This window comes from Rhipicephalus microplus, chromosome 7, assembly GCF_043290135.1.
Source record: "Rhipicephalus microplus isolate Deutch F79 chromosome 7, USDA_Rmic, whole genome shotgun sequence".
In the NCBI taxonomy this organism is placed as follows: Eukaryota; Metazoa; Arthropoda; class Arachnida; order Ixodida; family Ixodidae; genus Rhipicephalus; species Rhipicephalus microplus.
In genome coordinates this window covers 32,028,754-32,049,958 of record NC_134706.1, presented here as the reverse complement: position 1 = coordinate 32,049,958, position 21,205 = coordinate 32,028,754, and the positions used below count along the sequence as shown (strand labels likewise).

The window sequence follows — 21,205 nt, the reverse complement described above, 5'->3', positions numbered from 1 at the left end:
ATGTGTGTGCGTGTGTGTGTGTTTCACGTATTGAAGGTACAACGCAATACCAGGACGTGAAAAGAATAAGCCGTATAAGCTGTTCTATTGTGTCAATTTTCGTGCTCATTTGATGATGATGATGATGATGATGATAATGATAATGATGATGATGATGCTCCTTGAATCATTGACACCTACCCACTCCGGGGGATCGGCCATGAGTCGGACGGATCATGCACACTGAATTTATGATTATTATTTAGTAAGAGCTAAAATAATTTTGAGACGATTTTTGTAAATGTAACGTTAATCATGAATAATTGTAATTTTAAGTCGCACTATTTAGTGTGATCTCCCAGAGACTGAAGATCTAATACGGATGTCTGATTCTTTCTTCTGCCTCGCACCGTAGTGCCCACGCAGGGCATCGATCTGTGCTCCGCGGCACGTCTCTTACCACGAATATCATTCAGGTATCATAGCGCAACGCCTGTGCAGCCACACGTTCGATACCAACAGAGCGAGCACCTACATCGGCGCATCTTACGTCAAGTATGTCGAGGCCTCGGGTGGTCGGGTGGTGCCCATTTTGTAAGTGTTTTTTTTTTTTCTGTTTCATTCCCTGCGTCCGTCTGGCCTGCTAGCACTGTGCCAATTTTTGCTTACAGTACTGTGGAAGCTACAGAATCAATGCGTATGCTCTGCTCAAGTTTATGGACAATTTTCTAGTTTGTTATGCTCAAATAAACGCTGCATTATTTATTATGAGATTTAAACAATTGCGAGAAGTCGTAGGTAAAATAAGAATGCTGGCCACTTTGCAAGAATGCCCTCCTTTTCTTTCCGTTTCTTAGACAGCACCACCTTTTCAGTGCGCCCGTTTTTCAATGTAGACATGGCGTCCATCACGTGATGGGTCAGTGTGCGTACACTGTAGTGTGTGGCCGCAAACGCGCTGTTCAACCTTTCAAAAAAAAAAAAAGAGAAAAAGAAACCGCCAGTGTTTAGAACTCCCGTACAAACTGGCCTTAGAAAGGCATGATGTCGGCAAAAAAAATCGCGTTAATATAAGCAATAAAGCGTTTTAGAAGAGCAAAGAAACAACCGGGCGTTCCATAATGCGAATCGGGCAATGAGCGGGCCGTCGAATGCTCCAACCCTTTCCAAAAGCTCGATCTTGTCCACCTATTAACTTTGGCGCATACCCACTGTGAAGGGAATTGTGGGGATTACGAAAGGTTTGTGGCATAATTCTTCATCGTCGTCAGCCACAGCACCAAAAAAATTGCACAAAGTTTCTTGCAAGCGTGCAGCGGTTACCACGCTTCTCCGAAGAATGACGAAGAATGACATAATGAATGCCTGCCTACTACGCAATGATTAATGACATAGCGGGTACCCTGCAGGTGTGCTTGCAGCAGCTACCCGAATAGGGTGTGAAAAAGGGATCCGAAAGCCCGCTCTTCCAGAACTTTCGCTGTGACTGTGCTGCGTATTTCGCGCTGGCCTGGCATTTTCCTTTGTCTTTTGGCTTATCTCACAGTATCGCTCGTGAAATTCTGATGACCCGAACTGGTAATTCAAGTACCTTCGCAACCTCCGTGGTTTGTCGCACAATGCGGGAATTCCGTCAGAATATTTCAGTTCGTCCCTATATCACTGTGAATCAATCTTGATGGTTAGTACCGTTCGTCAGGTTTCCACCGGTTTGCCAACGTAAGTTTGTGGGACAGCTTAAGCTTGAGGAGAAGCATTGAAACATTGCGCTTGTGCACTGCAAATGTTTGTTTCGTGCCGGTACATGCTACTTGTGTCGATTGCCAGGAGGCAGTGGACATACGGAATCACTACACTTCCATGTTTTATGAGTGCACGTATGTTTTAAAGCTCAACAAAGTTCTTTTTCTTTTCGCATGGTATGACTTTCTTCAAGTGTTAACCGAACGAAGGCCTACTACAGGAGACTGTTCAACTCCGTCAGCGGGTAAGTTTCGACTGTTAGCGGTGGTTATAACAGCTGTAGCCAAAGGTTGTTACACTGACGCACGAGCCAACTCAGACCGAGAACCATAATTTCTTTGAGCCAGAGTTTATTAACGTCTATGTGACCAGAACATCAGTGAGTTTGCTCCGAGTGTATGAAGAGAACTATCATCTTCATGATTTAAATAAAAAATCCGACAAATCGCACGTCATATGAGAATCAGTTTATTGCAAAACAGCCGCTGACAATTAATTGTCTCAGCTGAACCCCCCTTTTTTTTTTCGCTTTGAGGCAAGTGTTCCGAGGCGGATGGACTTTAGGTGCAATAAAAAAATCACAGCATATCCACGGAGTGAATGATGGGTAGGAAGAAGCGTCCATCAGTCCGTCCGTGCTTCCGTTCGTACATTTGTCTGTATGTCCGTCCGTTCGTCCGTCTAGTGAGCACTCCAAGTACCGCCATCACATCTTTTCATCATATTGACCCGTGTCTGCGTGTGAACGACAACGATGATGTGGGGATTTAGCAGACACCAAGTAGTGGGCCTCTGGCTGGACTCAACAACAAAGAAGACAATCTTGCGGCTTAGCTGTTGAAAACACGCTGCTCTCACTGCCTCAAGGCGTACTTGTGCTTTGTTCGCGTTGTACTGCGACAATATATTCACCATGTACAAGTACCGCCATCCAGTAGACATTTCAAGGACTAAACGAGAGGTGGCTACCTACTACTACTACTACTACTACTACTACTACTACTACTACTACTACTACTACTACTACTACTACTACTACTACTACTACTACTACTACTACTACTACTACTACTACTACTACTACTACTACTACTACTACTACTACTACTACTACTACTACTACTACTACTACTACTACTACTACTACTACTACTACTACTACTACTACTACTACTACTACTACTACTACTACTACTACTACTACTACTACTACTACTACTACTACTACTACTACTACTACTACTACTACTACTACTACTACTACTACTACTACTACTACTACTACTACTACTACTACTACTACTACTACTACTACTACTACTACTACTACTACTACTACTACTACTACTACTACTACTACTACTACTACTACTACTACTACTACTACTACTACTACTACTACTACTACTACTACTACTACTATCCCTGGCCCACACCTTCGGAAGACAGTGAGAGCTCCGCGAATAACGATGGGCAGATCTCCTTGCGTCACACTATCAAGGAGGTATATCTCCAGCTCCGGCTCGACAAGCGTCTTTACCCTCCCCCTCATCCATCACTCACTGCGCTCGAGGCTCGAACTCTACGGCACATCCACGTTAAAGAACCCCAGGTGGTTGAAATTTCCGGAGCCCTCCACTACGGCATCTGTCATAATCATATGGTGGTTTTGGGACGTTGAACCTCACAAATCAATCAATCAATCAATCAATCTACGGCACATCCAAATGAACTGCCTGATAACCCCCTCTCGCCTTTTCCTTTATAAATATAGGTCTAACCCCTGCTTTCCTAATTGTCCCTCCCCATACGCTGACCTGTCACACGGCCTGTTTTACTGCCCAACTGCTCAGCAATCCAGATGTTACCCTCCCCCATCCCTTTCCATCACCTCCTGGCTCGACTGGATCGGCATCGAAGGGGAAGAACAGCGTCGACTGGTCGCACAGGTGGTCGAAATGCTCGGCCTGTAAATTGTGGCTGAATAAAAGTGATGATGTGAGTATCAAACATAACTTTCGTTAGCGTATTCCCCTGGAGTCGAGCAACACTTGAACACTTGAAAATATCTTGCTGAGTCATATATAATACAAATGTAATGTTCACTGGACGCTTTAAAAGTGGACTCAACATTGGAACCACAAAGACGTTGGCCCAGCACGACGTCTGAGCCATAGGTTTGCATGCAACGCATTTTTTGCGAATGTTTTCCCAATGAGACACGGAAACCAGAGAAAAAACAACTGGTGAATAAAAGCAGAGCAGATCATGTTTGTCTTGCAGTTGACTAAAAGGTTGCATTGCAGCCTGCTTTATTTTGCTTCGTGCATGTTGCAGTTCTTGTTGGCTTTTACGTTGCCCAACTCGATTTGTGCGGTTAGGCCAGCGCTCTAGGTGAGATTGTTTAAATTACCCAATAGGTTACTGCTCTCCCATAGTTTTGATACCAGGTGCTCATAATCGTAAAACATTTTTTTATGAACACAGAAGTTCATGACGCTCGCGGACTGCTATTGTAGCAGTAGTGCAGGGGACGGCTGCTTGCCCTCTCATAGTAGAGTTACAAGTACTCTAAATCATTTACAACTTTTTCTAAACACATGGCGCTGGCCTCATAAAGTGTTAGGCCCAGGGGACGGCTTTATTCTCATCATAGTCGAGTACCAAGTACTCTAAATCGTTCGTTAACCACTTTTTCCGAACCCCGCATTGAGCTGGAGAGATGGATGCTATGGGCGCCCCATTTAAAATGGGGTGGTGACATGTCCACACGGAAGATGAAAGAAACATCAAAAGGGGGGGGGGGGGGTCAACTCTGTTCTTTGAGGCGACCAGACAATGTGACATTGCCGGAGTGCCAATTCATGCAGGCATCGTCGTGCGCACAAACGCGAGTCGACTTCCTTAAAGCCCGACCGTCGCGACATGTTTGCAGGTCCACTAACATCACTAATCTCCGCGTTACGCTGGCCTTTCTTGTGAAGAATGCCCATAAACATTCGTCTCACGAGTGACCGTCAGTTTCAAAAACTGCAGTGCAAGAGCTGCGACTGCCAACTACGTAAATGATATGTTCTCGCTCGAAACAGCTGTAACTGGGCCGAATGCTACCCCAGTCCTGCCTGAGAAACTACTAGATTTACTTCAAAGCGGGTGCATGATGGGTAACCTGCACGCTACGTCGAGTTTCGCAAGCGCTATTTGAGCAGACTTACCGGTAAGTTTAAGCCGCATACAATGCTTGGCACCACGTCGTTAGCCTACACCGTTTCTTCCGCGTCATACACGCACTTCATACCGGACAGCGTCTGTACTTTGGACAACATAGTCTCGCCAACGTATCCGACCGCGCACTCCACATCGCTGAAATCGTAGCGGAGAATCATCGCTGGCAGCGCTGCTCGGCCGCTTCGTCGCAGTTTTCAGCGAAGTGTCCAAGAAAAAAAATCACTGCATTTCAAGCTGCTTGAAGATAATTATGAGGCGAAGCTTCCGGAGGTGATTATTGTGATTAAAGTTGAGATCGTACTGAGACTGATTGTGGTTGTGATACGTACATATATATATATATATATATATATATATATATATATATATATATATATATATATATATATATATATATATATATATATATATATATATATATATATATATATATATATATATATATTCAAAGAGATAGTGCTGAGACCGATTGTGATATAGCGGTGATTCTTCTTTATAGCTGATATGAGGTTCCGAGTTCCGGGTTACGTTTTGACTTCATAATCACAGCTTCATTAGCTATCGTCTCTGGTGTAGAATTTTCTTGTCGGTATTGCCGCCTTGCATCCGCTTCAAGTTGTCTCAGCTGCGCGTCAGCTTGGCGTTTTCCCCGTTTAGCCTTTGCTTCCTTAGCCCTAGTCTGTGGTGTAGAACTTTGTTGTCACCGTCGCCGCTTTGCGTCCGGTTCCTTCTCTTTTGTCTCCGCGGTAGCTTCCCGTCGACGGCGACGCTGATACTCAGCACGTCGCGCTTTCCTGCGTTCGTCTTCGTCCATATGAGAGAAGAGAATGTGTGGTATGGAACGTGGTTATATATATTGTTACGGGGAAGATTTATTCACCGAGAGCTGGTCTTGCTAACAGCTTAGAGAGCGCACAGTCATGCAGGCCAAGGGGAGAACCTCGAGAGTCCAACCCACAACGACCACGTTGTCGTCTTCTTCATTTGGGTGCCAATTCAGCTGTGTCGGGGCGACAGTTCCATACACGTATCATCACCCCGGTCCGTAAGGCACCATATCGGTGCCTGTTAAATGAGCGAGTCGGCGTTGTAGGGCTTGAGACGAGAAACGTGGACTACTTCCGTTCTAGGTGCAGCAGCTGATGAGTTTGTGGTAGCGGCATCCTCGTAGGTCACAGGAGTGACTTGACGATTGACTCGGTAGGGCCCAGCGTATCGCGATAGTAGTTTCTCGCAGAGGCCAACACGTCGAGATGGGAGCCACAGGAGAACAAGAGATCCCGCAGAAAAAAACGACATCTCTATGTCGACGGTCATAAAGGGACTTCTGTGCTGTCTGCGACGACGATAACCGAGCGCGCACTACCGCGCGTGCCGTCAGGGCCCGGGTGACCGCATCCTGAGCGTGCGAAGTGGTGGTCTGATGAAAGCAGTGTGTCGAAGGGCAGTAAGGGATGACGTCCGAAGAGTAGACAAAAAGGGGAGCAGTCCGCTGTTTCATGATGCGAAGAGTTATAGGCGAAGGTTACAAACGGAAGAGCTATGTCCCAATCAGTGTGGTCGGTAGATACGTACATGGCAAGCATGTCTGTGAATGTGCGGTTTAGGCGCTCCGTAAGGCTGTTAGTCGGAGGGTGGTAAGATGTGGTGAAGTTGTGACGAGTAGCACAAGATCGGAGTAGGTCATCAACCACACGAGATAGAAAGTAGCGACCACGGTCTGTGAGCAGGTGAGACGGAGCGCCATGATGGAGAATATTGTCGTACAGCAGGAAGTCGGCAACGTCGGTTGCGCAGCTGGTTGGCAGCGCTCGAGTGATTGCATACCGATTGGCATAGTCTGTGGCCACTGCAATCCATTTATTTCCAGTTGTAGAAGTAGGAAACTGATCTAGCAAGTCCAACCCCACTCGATAAAATGGCTCGGCTGGAACTTCAATAGGTAGAAAAAGACCGGCAGGGGGAGTCGTAGGCTTCTTTCGGTGCTGGCAGAGGTCGCATGATGCGACGTAACGGTGAACAGAGCGGTAGAGTCCCTTCCAGAATACTCGTCGTCGAATGCGGTCGTAAGTTCTGGAGACTCCTAGATGTCCAGAAGTAGGAGCGTCGTGGAATTGTCGCAGAACATCCTTTCGCAGGTGATGCGGTACGACGAGTAAAAGTTCCGCGCCGTCGGGCTGTAAGTTGCGGCGGTACAAAACGTTGTCTTGAAGTAGGTATCTGCTAAGAGAAGGGTCAGCATAACGCGATTGAAGGTGGTAAATGATGGTGAGCAGCGATGGATCTCGGCGCTGTTCGTCGGCCACGTTCATAAAGTCAGTGATGGCTAAAACGCAGGCATCGGATTCCAAATTAGTGGAGCTAGGTGGATCAACGGGGTGCCGGGATAAGCAGTCAGCATCGCTGTGCAGCTTTCCAGATTTGTAAACAACCGAGAACGTGTACTCCTGTAATCGAAGTGCCCATCGGCCGAGTCTTCCTGTAGGGTCCTTAAGCGTCGACAGCCAGCAAAGCGCATGATGGTCCGTGATGACTGCGAACGGACGTCCGTATAAGTACGGACGGAATTTCGCAATAGCCCAAACGAGGGCTAAGCATTCCCGCTCAGTGATAGAATAATTTTGTTCCGCTTGAGACGAAAGGCGGCTAGCGTAGGCTATCACACGGTTGGTGCCATTCTGTATCTGAGCGAGTACAGCACCAATGCCATGGCCACTTGCATCGGTGCGAAGCTCTGTTCGAGCCGCTGGATCAAAATGAGCCAACACAGGTGGTGATGTGAGGGCGGTAATTAGCGACGCGAAGGAATGTTCTTGGTCCCTTCCCCAAGAAAAGTCCACATTCTTTTTGAGGAGATCCGTGAGGGGCCTAGCAATATCCGCGAATTTGAAGACAAAGCGGCGGAAGTATGAGCAGAGCCCAATAAAACTGCGAACTTCTTGTGTCGAACGCGGAACCGGAAAATTTCGGACTGCACGGACTTTGTCAGGGTCGGGTGACCAGTGGCGTCAACAAGGTGGACGTGTAGTTTAATCTGCCGGCGTCCAAATGAGCATTTCGACGAATTCAGTTGGAGACCAGCGCAACGAAAAACGTCAAGAATTGCCGAGAGACGAGACAGGTGGCTTTCGAAGGAGGGCGAGAAAACGATTATGTCATCCAGAAAGCAAAGGCAGGTCGACCATTTGTAACCGCGAAGAAGAGAGTCTATCATACGCTCAAAAGTATCCGGGGCATTGCACAACCCAAAAAGCATGACCTTGAATTGGTAAAGGCCGTCGGGTGTGATGAATGCTGTCTTCTCGCGGTCGCGGTCGTCGACCGAAATTTGCCAGTATCCGCATCGAAGGTCGAGGGACGAGGAATAGTTGGCGCCGTGGAGGTAGTCGAGCGCATCATCGATTCGGGGTAAAGGATAAACGTCCTTCTTGGTGATCCGATTCAGGTGGCGATAGTCGACGCAAAAGCGCCAGGTGTTGTCCTTCTCTTTAACTAAGACCACAGGGGATGCCCAAGGACTCGATGAAGGCTAAATGACGTCTTTACTCAGCATTTTGTCGACCTCCGTCTGTATAACTTGGCGCTCAGCATGTGAGACGCGATAAGGGCGTTTGTGGAGTGGACTGGCGTCGCCGGTGTCGATGCGGTGGGTTACGGCGCTTGTGCGGCCCAGGGGACGGTCGTCGACGTCAAAGATATCCAGGTAAGAAAATAGAACACCCCGGAGCGCTGCAACTTGGGAAGGTGAGAGGTCGCTGGATATCATTTTGTCGAGGAACGCCTTATATTGCGACGTGATGACAGGTTTCGCCATGGTCTTAGTGTCAGGGGTAAAATAACAAATCGAACATTCATCAAGGGTGGAAAGATCAGCTAAAGTGATGCCTTGGGGAAGAACTTGTGTCGACGTAGAGAAGTTCAGAACTGGAAGTAGCACCGTGTTGTTAGCAACAACCACTATAGTATGGGGTAGTGCGATGTGGTGCGTAAGGGTCAAATCAATGAGAGGAGCCACCAGATAGTCTCCATCAGGAACGGACGAGAAGGGCGACAGAGGAAAGTGCATAGATGCCTGGGGTGGTAGCCGTAGAGACTACACGGATCGTAGCCGAGTGCGACTTGGAGGAGTGAAATCGGTGCACAAAGGCAATTCGAGCCGTAAGATACCGGTAGAACAATCGATGAGGGCGGAGGGGGCGGTTAAGAAGTCAATTCCAAGGATGACGTCGTGTGGGCAAGCATCGAGGACGGAAGTGCGGCGGCCAGCAACAGTAACGCGGGCAGTGCACATACCAAGCACCGATGTTCGACTTCCGTTGGCAACTCGAACAGTAGAGAACATAGCCGGTGTAAGAACCTTTTTCAGGCGAGATCGAAGTGTAGAACTCATAATAGATACTTGGGCACCAGTGTCAATCAGAGCAGTAACGGCGTGGCCATCAACGAACACCCGAAGTAAATTGCGTCTAGAATTTGTAGCCGGTTAAGGGTTTTGGTTCCAAGTCGTCAACGCAGTGCCACCTCCAGGAGCTGCACTCGTCAGTTTCCCGGGGAATCGCCAGAATAAGCCGGTGACGGAGTGCGGCGGCGTTGAGGGCAGCGTGACGGCCGACCCTGACGTGACGGCGAGCGGCTAGACCAGTTTCTTTGGGCGACGACGTCAGCGTAGGACGGTTCGGAGCGTGGATATGAACGGCGAGCTGAAGGGTCCTGAATATGGTCATCCGGAAAACTGGGTTGCGAATAGTGTCCATGGTCCTGACGGCGGTCGACATTAGGAAAGCTTGGCCGGAAATACCACCTGTTGCGGCAATGGCAGGAGATGTGCCCAACTCGAGAGCAAGAAAAGCAGATGGGTCGATCATCGTGCGTGCTCCACTCAGATGGATTTCGGTAGCGTGGTGGAAACCAAGGAGTCGCAGCTGCTGCGGCGACAAGTGGAGCAGAGTGGTGGTCAGCGTTGTGGAGGGGAGTTCTCATGGGCTGCGGCATAAGTCTGGCGGGCTGGGGAACCTGGACGCCCAGGTTATCAAACTCCTGACGTACGACGGCTTGAATAAGCGAGACTGTTGCCCAGTTGTCTTGCGCAGGGGGCTGATAGGAAGCGGGGGGTGCCATGGCTCCCAGCTCCTGGCGAACAATCCTTGCGATATTGGCAGGAGGCGCAAGTGAACGGGGCGCTGCAGAATCCTCGCAATATGAAGTCGCAGCAGTGTTTGATAGTCTCGTGATGTGGTGGGTTATTCGCCTGCTTTTAGCTTGTTCAAATCGTCGGCATTCAGATATGATGGAGTCGACAGTGGTGCAGTACTTGCACATTAGTATGTTGAAAGCGTCATCAGCAATGCCTTTCAACACATTGCTGATCTTGTCCGCCTCGGACATGTTTTGTCAGTCTTCCGACACAGTGCCAGTACGTCTTGAATGTACGTGACGTACGACTCCGTTGATGATTGAACACGCGACGCGAGTTCCTGCCTGGCTGCCATCTGACGAGCAATTGACCAACCGAACAAATCGCGAAGCTTTTGCTTGCATGTGTCCCAGCTGGTTAGTTCTTCTTCATGCGTCTCATGCCAGGCGCGTGCCGTACCCCGTAGGTAGAATAGAACATTTGCCAGCATAAGCGTTTCGTCCCACCTGTAGTGCTTGCTGACGCGCTCGAATAATGCGAGCCATTCTTCGACGTCCGTGCTGTCCGTTCCGGAAAACGTGCCAGGGTCGAGAAGATTGGGGGGGGGGGGGGATCACAGGTGATAGAGCCGGCGCGGATGGCGAGGCCTGAGTGCCAGTTTCAGGCATCGCGGCTGGACAAAGCTGGCGTCCGCCGTGGAGTTCCAGAGCCGGGTTGTGTGAAGACCCAGCACTTCCACCAAAAGATGTTACGGGGAAGATTCATTCACCGAGAGCTGGTCTTGCTAACAGCTTAGAGAGTCACAGTCATGCAGGCCAAGGGGAGAAGCTCGAGAGTCCAACCCACAACAACCACGTTGTCGTCTTCTTCATTTGGGTGCCAATTCAGCTGTGTCGGGGCGACAGTTCCATACACGTATCAATATATAGCGTTGACAGCAGCACCATTACATCTACAATTAACCACAGTGCTCTCTGTTGCTTATAAGTTGAAGGTTACATGCAAAACGGTTACCACCAACGCCCTCTGTTGCTTAAAAGTTGAAGGTTACATGGAAAATGGTTCAGAAAAGTCAGACAGATGAAGACATGTTACGGATAGATGGGAGACGGCGAACATCGTGAGGTCTTAAGGAGCTTCGCCCCTAATATTCGCTGGTCTTGCGCGTTTCGGAGTGCCTAACATGACGCACGTTGGGCATAGTCAGCGGTAGTGTCGCACGACATTCATCGTGCGTTCCAGCACGCGCGACGTGTAGGAAGCATGGTCGTCGGCAGAATTTTCTTCAGAGGTGCAAACCAGTGTTGCATCGCCACTGGGGAAGCGGGAGAGCACTGGTATAGCTTGGGTGATGGCAAGGGCAGGTGAGGCTCAAGGGGCAAGCGCACCCCCCTGCCGACGCCCATGGTACGAAGGCACGTTCAAGCATGCCCTTAATAGCCCTTGCGGCGGCTCTCTTCTACTAGCTGGTTTTGAGCCAGCTCGGCAGGGCGGCGCATTGGATTGATGGATGGATGTATCCAGCTGTGCCCGTTAGATCGGGCGGAGGCTCACGCCACCTAGCCATAAAGTTAAGTACTATCACTGTGTTTAAGAATTGAATTTCACTCGCGCCTCGAATCGCATAAACTTTAGGCGTGCCACCTGGGCCACGCTGGCTTCCCATAGCCAGAATGGTCCCCATGAGGGAAGGTCTTCAACCATGCTTCACGTAGGTTCATGTGCCTGAGTTCAGTTTTGCATGAGTATGCGTGCGTGTATGCAATCTGCAAAAATTCGGGGAGCTTACGCTATGAGGAGAAGCAAATTGTAACCGGTTGAGCTAGCAGTACTTATTCGTTCGCGAATATTTTAAAGACAAACGTTTGCACTTATCCGCACATGGAGGCATAGCACAGGCGTTATTTAGATTGTGCTAGACCACTTCTACGTATTTTGTTGACACCTTTAACCTGATGCGGTGGCTAGTTGGTGCCTGCTAACCTAAGCTGAGCTGAGGAAGCCAAGCCTACATGCACTGCTTTAACATGATGTGAGTGAAGAACAACGAATGCAACAAGTACGAGCACAAAGATTTGCAATTCCGTATCGTGAGGGCACAACTAAACACAACACACAAGAAGAAACAGATGAGGACAGGCACAATTCGCGCAACAGTCAACTCTTTCGCAGTTCATTTGTAATTTTTTTTCACGTTTTTCCTTGCAGTGTTCTCCTTCCCGGTGGGGAGGCCGACTTGAACAGCTCTGGCTACTTCAAAGCCGCGAAGATCATTTTCGATCTTGCCGTTGAGGTATTTGGAAGCTGTGTCATCATAACGAATCGATAGAAATCGATGGGAAGGTCGTCTATTTAACTAAGTGTGTGGATTGAACCGGTCAGCCCTCTATGCTATTGGACCGAAATAGTACCATTTCAATTGATTTAAATGACCACAATAGGCTCGTATGGCAATAAAAAACACCAGAAAACACCAGAGAATAATGCATATGTGGTTCTTACGTAGGTCTTGGAGCAGTTCTAAATCCTGCGCTGATTTCATTTCTGTGTAAGATTTAGTATAAGTCTAAGTACAATGTAGTACAATTTACGCCCCTCATTAGTAGGGGCGTAAATTCAGCCCTGTAAATTGACTTCACTCACCACCTGATTGGAAGCCCGGCGCATGCCTATGAGTGCACTAATTGTAGTCATGGAAGCTCGGATTAATGCGCGACGCTCTTTTACCGAGGCAAACAACCGAGGCACGCACTTCCCACTGCGGGGCACCTGCCTGGGCTTTCAGGCACTCTCACGACTGGCCATCGACAAGCTTGTCCTTCGATTGTGCCAGGGCCACGACCTGGCACTGCCGCTCAATTTCACCAGGGGTGAGCAGGGATACCGAGCGATGTAATAACAATCTAAATCCTAGTCATAGTGACGCGCTAATGCAGTTCTTCCGTAAGTCTTGCTGTAGTTAAAAGTTCTGCGCTGAATGCATATCCACTAGTGGATATGCACGTTGGGTACTAATGTCATCTTCCTTGCCTTTTGTCTCCCCGTGTATTCCACCGGTTTCATACACCTGCAAGCCCAAGTTATTCCACTGATCTGTTAAGTGTTTCGGCTCCTGTTGTCGCTTCAGCCGAATGCATCCAGCAGGAAGTATTTCTAACAGGCGCTGTTAAGCTAGTTTACAAATGATAACTTAGAGATATTTAGTTTGGTATATATATATAAATATATATATTTTTTCTTGGGTGCTCACACCTATTGCTATTGCTGTTCTTGTGACCTCCAAGACTTCCGAAGAAGCCGCATGTTCAGCGGGCTTCCCAGGTCTCTGGAGAAGGCGCTGAGGACCCAACCCATCACATTCAACTCCCATGAGGCGTGCCTTACACCCGAGGTAGGATGGTAGACCGGTACAATTTAAGGCGAAGTTTTTTTTCTTTCGCGAAACCTTCTCTTGAGTTGCGGACCAGAGCTGCTATTTTCTAGCCAAATAGAACTTGGGGAGGGGGGAGGGAAGTTGATTTTCAATTGAAAATGAGATAAAAGTGAGCTCCGTAACTGTCTCTCAGGGGAAGGACACCTCAACAGTAGCTCACGAGAGATGGGGGTAAGGAGGGATTAAAAGGATAGGAGTAGAAGGCATAGAGATAGAGAGAGGAGCAAGAGGAAAGAGAGGCGCAGGGACAGCCACATACGGAAGTAACGAGAAGATAGAAAAGATGGACATGGTCGCAGAAGTCCGAGGACGGGGCACTACTCAGCCAGAACTCTTGTCGGCGTCAGGAGACGGCGAAGGGCGAGCCAGTCGGCCAGAGCTGTGCTGTCATCGGAGATCGCGGGGGTACAACCGGTCGGCACGAAATCCAGTGAGCGATCGGGTCTGCCCAAACAGAACGTTGCAACACTCTTTCAAATAAAAGCTACAGGGTTTCTTATGAATTCGCCTATGACGACTGAAAGATGAAATCCTACTTTTCTCCTTCTTCTCAGTCGATGTGTTTATCCTGCCTTACAACCTTCTGGAAGCTGTCTACGCCTGACGGGGTTTTCCGCGCCCTCCAAGATTGGAAGCATCTTACCTGGCTTGGCAGAACCTGCGTGATTGGCCCATCATTTGTCTGAGCTACGATGTCACTTCATGACGTCATCATGTGTACATGACGTCACCTGGATATGACGTCATAATGTCGTAAAACATTCGGCGTCCTGTGACGGTACGCGACATCATTGTGACATCACAAATTTTGACGATCTGTAACGTCATGAATTTTTAATGTGGTGACGTTCAAGACTTTCATGCTTCAGGAGCAAAGGAACGAGATGGCTTAACCATAACCTACGCCAGCAGGAAACGCGAGCCGTGGCTTCACGGGCCGCAGCCAAGCGCCCTCTTTACGTGCTTCACGTGTGGTTGCGTGCTCTCTGGTTTTGCGCACCGCACAAAAGATGGCGTTACAGAGGCCCCGTGTGGATTGGAAGTCGAAAGGTGACATGATACTGTTATTAATCAAAGGGAGATCACGCGTATATCTATAGAAAAAAGGCTTTCTATGGTGGTCTCCAGAAACGCCGGCTTAAGTCGGCGCAAGCTGACTTCTTTCGTGGCTATTCTGTAGCAGACCACAGTGGATCAGCCAAGGGGTGGAACACCAGGCCTATGCCCCCCCCCCCTCTCCCCTGAATTTTTTCGCCATAGCGTATACAAAAGGCAAAATGATCATTTGTAGGCCCGGCCCCCACATCAGATTAAAAAAATGTGTTCCCCTCCCCGGCCGCCCCGAGAAAAGAATTTCTGCTTACGCTCCAACGTAGACGAATTTTGGGGGTGCAGTTAAGGACGCAGAACGGTTCATCATAGGCGAGTGGGTGGTCTGACCGTGTTGCGGCGCACGAAAACGGGTTGAACTAATATTGTTTTTTGGCCAGTTTTTTTTTTTTTGTGTACAGCATTTCTCTGTGGCTTGCTAGAGAGTTCTTCATATGAACGCAGCTACCAGCCTAGCTACACCAATTTCTAGAACGCCCTATGAATTGCATTCAATACCTCTGGCCCACTCCACCGAGCTCTTCTTACCAAAAAAACGTCATCATATGATGATGATTTTTGGTATCACTTCTGTTGACACCGCCGATGGGAGAAGCCGACGCAAGACGCCGGTGAACTTTAGCGCTTGGTGATGCATCTAAGCCCTTAATAATTCAGTGAACTCACCATCGGAGTGCGTTGCCTCACAAGTAGATCACCAGTATAATTTATTTTTTTAATCTTTTCGTCAAGTAACAGTGGAATAGAGGGATCGGTCGCACGCTTTAAGTGGCTTTTCTCTTCTTCCGTGTGATCACGCTGGAATCCACACAGCAGAAAAAAATTATGGATCATTTCCTCGTAAGGTACTCGGATGGGATGCGAACCAGCAGCGGTGCGCACGGCGTCGACCCTGTTGAAACGGGCGTCAACGCGTGCGCTGGAAAAACGGTTTGAAGCGAAGTTGGTTTAGCGTTTACTCGAGTAAACCATTGTTTCAAACGCAAAGACACGGGAGGGCGGTTGGCTTTTGTGAAAGTTTCGTCGCAGATAAACAAGCCGAAAGAGTGTTTCCACTCGACGTGCGGTCGAGCGTTGTGGGTGGTGGACAGGGCGTAGAGAGAGACAGGTCTGTTGCGAGCAGGCGGTGGGGCAAGCATCTGCTGCGGGCGAGGGAGAGAGTTGCATCAACGCTTAGCTGCTATTTGACCTACTTGGCACCACTCCAACACCTGCGGCGAGGGGGTTCATACAGATTTACGGTACAGCGTTACACAGGCTAGTCAAATAACTGCTTCACATCTAAAGATAAAGATGGTGAAGCGATGGTAAAGGCAAGAAGCTGGATCAGTGCGTGCTCTTGCAGTTTTCTCGCTATTTGAAGGCGTACGCTCACTTTCGGCATAAATGCGAGAGCCGTGGTGTCACCGGGTCTTCTGGTGTTGTGCTCGCTGATTGTTTCTACATCTGGTCTTTTGCTCACCTCCGGTTTCTCACTTCGCGTCTACCTTTGCTTCGCGCGTCACTTCAGGCTGTAGCCTATAGCTAAGGAAAAGTCTCCGAGGTAACTTTGGTGGTCGACATAGGAGTCGTCACCGTTATTTAATATTGCTTCTTTTCGTTTGTTTGCAGAACTTTACGACTTTCGGTTTGGACAACCTCTTTCACCTCACCTCGACGAACGTGGACGCGAATGGTGAGACGTTCATCTCCAGCATGGAAGGTAATTAAACAGCTGTATAAAGTAGCGTACAAAAAGTAGTGCTACATTCTAATAATGGTTGGAACGATATATGGCCCGCATATTTTGCGTGCAACGACTGTCATCATGCGACTTCACTCCGTTCCTTTCTGTAGAACTCAGCACTCACTACTTTACTTTTCGAGGGAGCCGTTTCGCGTGACTAACACGGTTGCCATTTGATAGCTGCAAACACAGCTGATGTAGCGGCGAAGAGTAAGCAAAGAAGAGTAAGGTGAGCCAGAAAAGAGAGGGAATAGACAAACTTTATTTATTTGAGAAGAAAGCTTAGAAGAGGCGGACTTACTGCTACATGCCGTGAGTTCAAGTCGTGCCCTGGACCCCACGTGACCGGCTGATCATCACGTTCGGAGCTGGCCGAAGCTTTGTTCTAAAGGCGGTTGGTGTGGTAAAAGTACGAAGATTGGTGTTTAGTAGGGATTGTCCGCAGCCTCTTACTGAATGTTGAATGAACCTGGGCTCTCCACAGAAGCGGCAGTGTGGATAAAATGACGAAGGTTTCGAGGTGATTTGAGGAAAGTGTGGAGCGGTGGTGCTCGGAGTTGTGTCTGATAAGCTCCAAATAGCTCGATATTCTTCCAGAGAGATCTGTAGAAGAGAAAGAATAAGGCCTCATTGATCTTGTAGCATAAGTGTACATTGATTTACCGAATGGTTGGTTGAATACGCTATAGACCGATTGAGGAAGCAAGCGAATGAACGAAATCAAAGAATGACTGATTGATTCATTGACTGTCTCTCGGCAGCATATTCGTACCCTTTCTACGGCGTCCAGTTCCATCCTGAGAAGAACAACTTCGAGTGGACGCAAAGGAAGGACCACATCCACATTCCCCACACCGAGGATGCTGTGCGAGTGTCTCAGTACCTGGGAAACTTTTTCCTGGATGAAGGTATGGTGCACGTGCTAGAACTCGGAGATGGTCTTTGTCTGGAGTGCTTGGGCGGTGATTTTTTTCTTGCTCAAGTCAATAGACGGTTAACCTGAAGTTGTGAGCTGTCTCAAATAACCTCAGAATGGAACGTTTACTTTGTGTTGTAACTGGCTGCTTGGTTGCTTTTTCTTAGACAGAAACATAAGTGTGAGAAACACACCAAATATTAGACACTTGGTCACGTAGAGAAATTAATTCAACCTTTTTATTTGGAACATTTGCTTGCAAAATTTCATTGCAGACATCACCGCTGCATTCACTTATCGACGCATTTGCGAACGTTCTTTGATCAACACGACATGAAAGCATGCCTGTTTTGTGTCTACCAAAAAACTTGCATGAAGCGCTGTACAATGCGTTGCTAAAAGATTGGAGCCGCGCCAACTCAAGGTTGCTCGGAAGCACTACAGTACCGCCGCTTGAGCGCGTCTCAGTTTAATATCTTGCGTCTTTTTCACGTTATTCTTTCTTTACTGAACAGAAACAACGAGATAAAATTCAGCACAAAATAAATGATTGATTATGAGGTCATTTCAGGTGGTGTAGAGACTAAAATCGACATATTGTCGATTCGAGCGATAATAACAATACGGCTGATTAAGGTTGAACAGTTAGTAAAAAATAAAGGTTGCATGTACACTCGGCCACCATCAATACTCTGCAGCTAGAACCCCCGAGCAGCCTATGTTTTTGCTCAATTAAATGTTTGTTCCAGTTAGCTGAGACATACGATATAGGTGAGGGTCTGGTGCTCCCGCCATGAAAGAAGTCTTTTCAAGCACTCCCACTTAAGATCGTCACACGGATACACTTCAGAGTATATTAATTTCGTCCACACTTTTTTTTGGCCACATTGCATGTCTTCACGCAAAGATTTTGTTAAAAAAAAGTTGGAAACTCATCGCTTCTTCACCGTTGTCTCCCGGTCTTGGATGGCTGCCAGGCGTCCCTCCAGAACTTTAACGTTGAAGATTGAAAGAATGGAGAGATGTGTGAGATTGATATGTGAAAGTGTCTAGAAAGGAAGGGCGCGGACGTGGCAGATATTGCCATCAGTAAAGGTCAGCTGTTCTTCTGAGGTTTATACGGGATATCTTTATGATCTCCCATAGTAGAGTACCCACGTATTAAAAATCGTTAACCACTTTTTCTAAACACAGACGCATCGTATTTCGAGCATGTATACACTAAATAAAACGCTACAAATTTCAAGCCCGCTGTGTGGACACGCCCCGTACCGGCGCAAATGGCGCCACTTACCGTACCCTGGCCAAGAAGGCTTAAAAAAAAAAAAACTCCCAAGCATTTCCCGAGGGTGAACATGGTTAAGTGCGAATACACGGGGTGATGCTATGAGGGGTATTTATTAATTCGCACTATTATATTTATTATTCACACTATGGTGCCTTTATGGTGTAATGGTTCCTGGGAATCGCAATATGATCACGCGGGGGAGTCTACGTTAACTCACTGGCGAATGCCAACGGATTTTAACTTTACTCCCCCTCACGACCCGCTCTCGACGGGAGACTGAGAGAGAAGGCGGGCGCGCGAGAGAGAGGGGTGCGCGCGCAGCTGCAGCCAGCGAGGAGAGCGGAGGAGCGAGCGAAGGGGGAGGGGGTATAAGGCGCGTTACTGACACCGATATCAGCGTCGCGTGCGTGGCTTATTCGGTAGAGCGTCGCGCTGCGGCCCGCCAAGTCCTCTTTCTTTTAAATATAGAGAGAAGACTGCGGACGCCGCCGACGGCGGTGGATGGTTTGGGGTCGCTTATAAAGTGTATTCACACTTAAAAAAAAATGCTGGAGTGGAAGCTCCCGCAAGGCTTTGCCAGCAGTAGGGAAGGCAGCTTTTGCCCTCAGAATATATGAGAAACATGCTATTTTCTGGTGGTGCCCACTTAGACATCAAGTGGCTTTGATTTGTTGATCTAAATTTTACGTTATTATAAGTTAAAAAGATAGTTGTTTCCGAAGAAATAATCCACAGAGATTAGTATCGGTGACTTGATCTCCAATGAAATTTGCTTTGAATTCGAGGCCTAATGAAAAAAGAAAAACTGGTAACGAAAGGACACACTTTGAGCACTATCTGACCCTAAAAGGTGTCCTCGTTAAACTCGCTGAGCGTGCGAGGAAAACGCTCCTTTGCGATTGCCGAACGTGAACAGCTTATCATGCCCCTAGTAAGATGGCTGCGGCAGTCGCCATCTTACCGTTGGCACTGCTTCACTTGTGGGCAAGAATTTCCACTCCAGCAATTTCTTTTAAACCTCCTTGACCCTGGCAGAGACATATCGCACTCTGGCCACAGAGATAACTGGTAGGTAGGGAGAAGGTAATAGAGTACTAGCGCTTAGTAATCTACCTGCAATTGATGATCGTGGCGCTATACGCACTGCAACCGTTGCGAATTTCACTGCTTTCAACCCCTCGATTGTTTCTCTTTCACGCATGCGCAGCACGAAAGAACAACCACAGCTTCGCATCGGCCCGGGAGGAACTCGACGCGCTCATCTACAACTACCCCGTGACGTTCACGCAGAAGGAAACAGCCTTAGCCCAGATGTACATTTTTAATTGACTGGAGAAATAGCGTCTTCGCCCATGAGGACTACGGCCTACGCGTATTGGCTATAGCCTATTTTTCTAGAAGAGTAACGTAGTGACGTAGTTCATCGAGACCTTCTTTACATGGCTAGGTTGCTAATGTGGCACACCCTGTTGGCACCACCACAACGACACTTCAAGTCCCTGAAAATGTGTCCAAACGATACTATGAGCACACTCAACCATGGCGCAGCAAAAAACCGCAACTACGTCGTAGAGCGAGATTTCCACAGTAGAAATGGAAGTTTCTAATCGAAGGGGAGAAGGAAAACGTATACAGGTAACTATGAGATACTACCATGGTCCTTTAATACTTAAAAAGTATTTAAGGACCATGATACTACTGAGTATTGTTTTTTTTATTTATCAAGATACATTCGAGTAGTAGCAGCAGCAGCAGCAATAGTAGTAGTAGTAGTAGTAGTAGTAGTAGTAGTAGTAGTAGTAGTAGTAGTAGTACAAAACTTTATTATATACATAAACCAGACCAGGCTAGTACTCCAGTACCGTGCCGGAAATATACGGGGTGAAGAGCGCAGTCTATCCATGCAGGGTGGTGCCCCTAATCCAGGGCCCCACCGGCATGAGCCGTCCGTTCAGCTCTGTGGATGAGTCGCAGCTGATACACCAGGAAATAGCTCAGTTGGGAGAGCGTTAGACTCAAGATGCATTTGAGGAATTCATTTGTATTTCAGCAGTGAAATACATTTACGATGTATAGTTGATATCGCGATTGTGCTGAAAGCGAGTATCTTGTTTGCTTTCTTTTGTCTGAACTGATCGGACGTGTTTGCAAAGGGGAAAACGACATACTTGTCTGTGTTAAGCAAAAAAAAGACTCGCTACTGGCCGATGACACAAGGGATGGGGTGATGGCGCGGTGTCGCACAACAGCACATGTGGTAAAGCGTTTGACCCCACTGATGGCGTAGTCGCAGAGACAGTATTGTAAGCCCTGCTTACAAAGACGCTATCACGGATGGCGTAGCACCTTCAATTTATTTTTTCGGGGCCAGCCGTCTAGCGGTCTTCTGACCACAATCGACACTGTCTAGTTGACAAACTGAGAAAATGCAATCAACGGAACAATCTTCTCAGGAAAGCAGATCGTCCGCGTGGAATAATTGCCTTCTTCCTCTCTATTGACTGGTGTCGGTTAGGTATTTGGACGCTGTGGTTTGCTGACAAGTTGCTATGCACTGCAACACTAGTCAGAATATTAGGCAGCACTTGCCAAATGTATTTCCGGAGTATCACCATCCCCGAAATAAAATGTACACCGGTATCTGTATC

General features: G+C 47.9%; 1 protein-coding gene across 1 annotated transcript in view; it reads left to right on the top strand.

Moving 5' to 3' along the window:
• The window catches only part of LOC119179291 (gamma-glutamyl hydrolase), a 42,050-nt gene extending 20,845 nt beyond the window's left edge, over positions 1-21,205 (top strand). Inside the window, exons 11-15 of the mRNA XM_075869953.1 lie at positions 456-573; positions 1,921-1,966; positions 16,239-16,329; positions 17,115-17,261; positions 19,765-21,205. Coding sequence (XP_075726068.1) covers positions 456-573; positions 1,921-1,966; positions 16,239-16,329; positions 17,115-17,261; positions 19,765-19,886 — 524 coding nt within the window. The 3' untranslated portion in view covers positions 19,887-21,205. The remainder of the gene's footprint in view (positions 1-455; positions 574-1,920; positions 1,967-16,238; positions 16,330-17,114; positions 17,262-19,764) is intronic.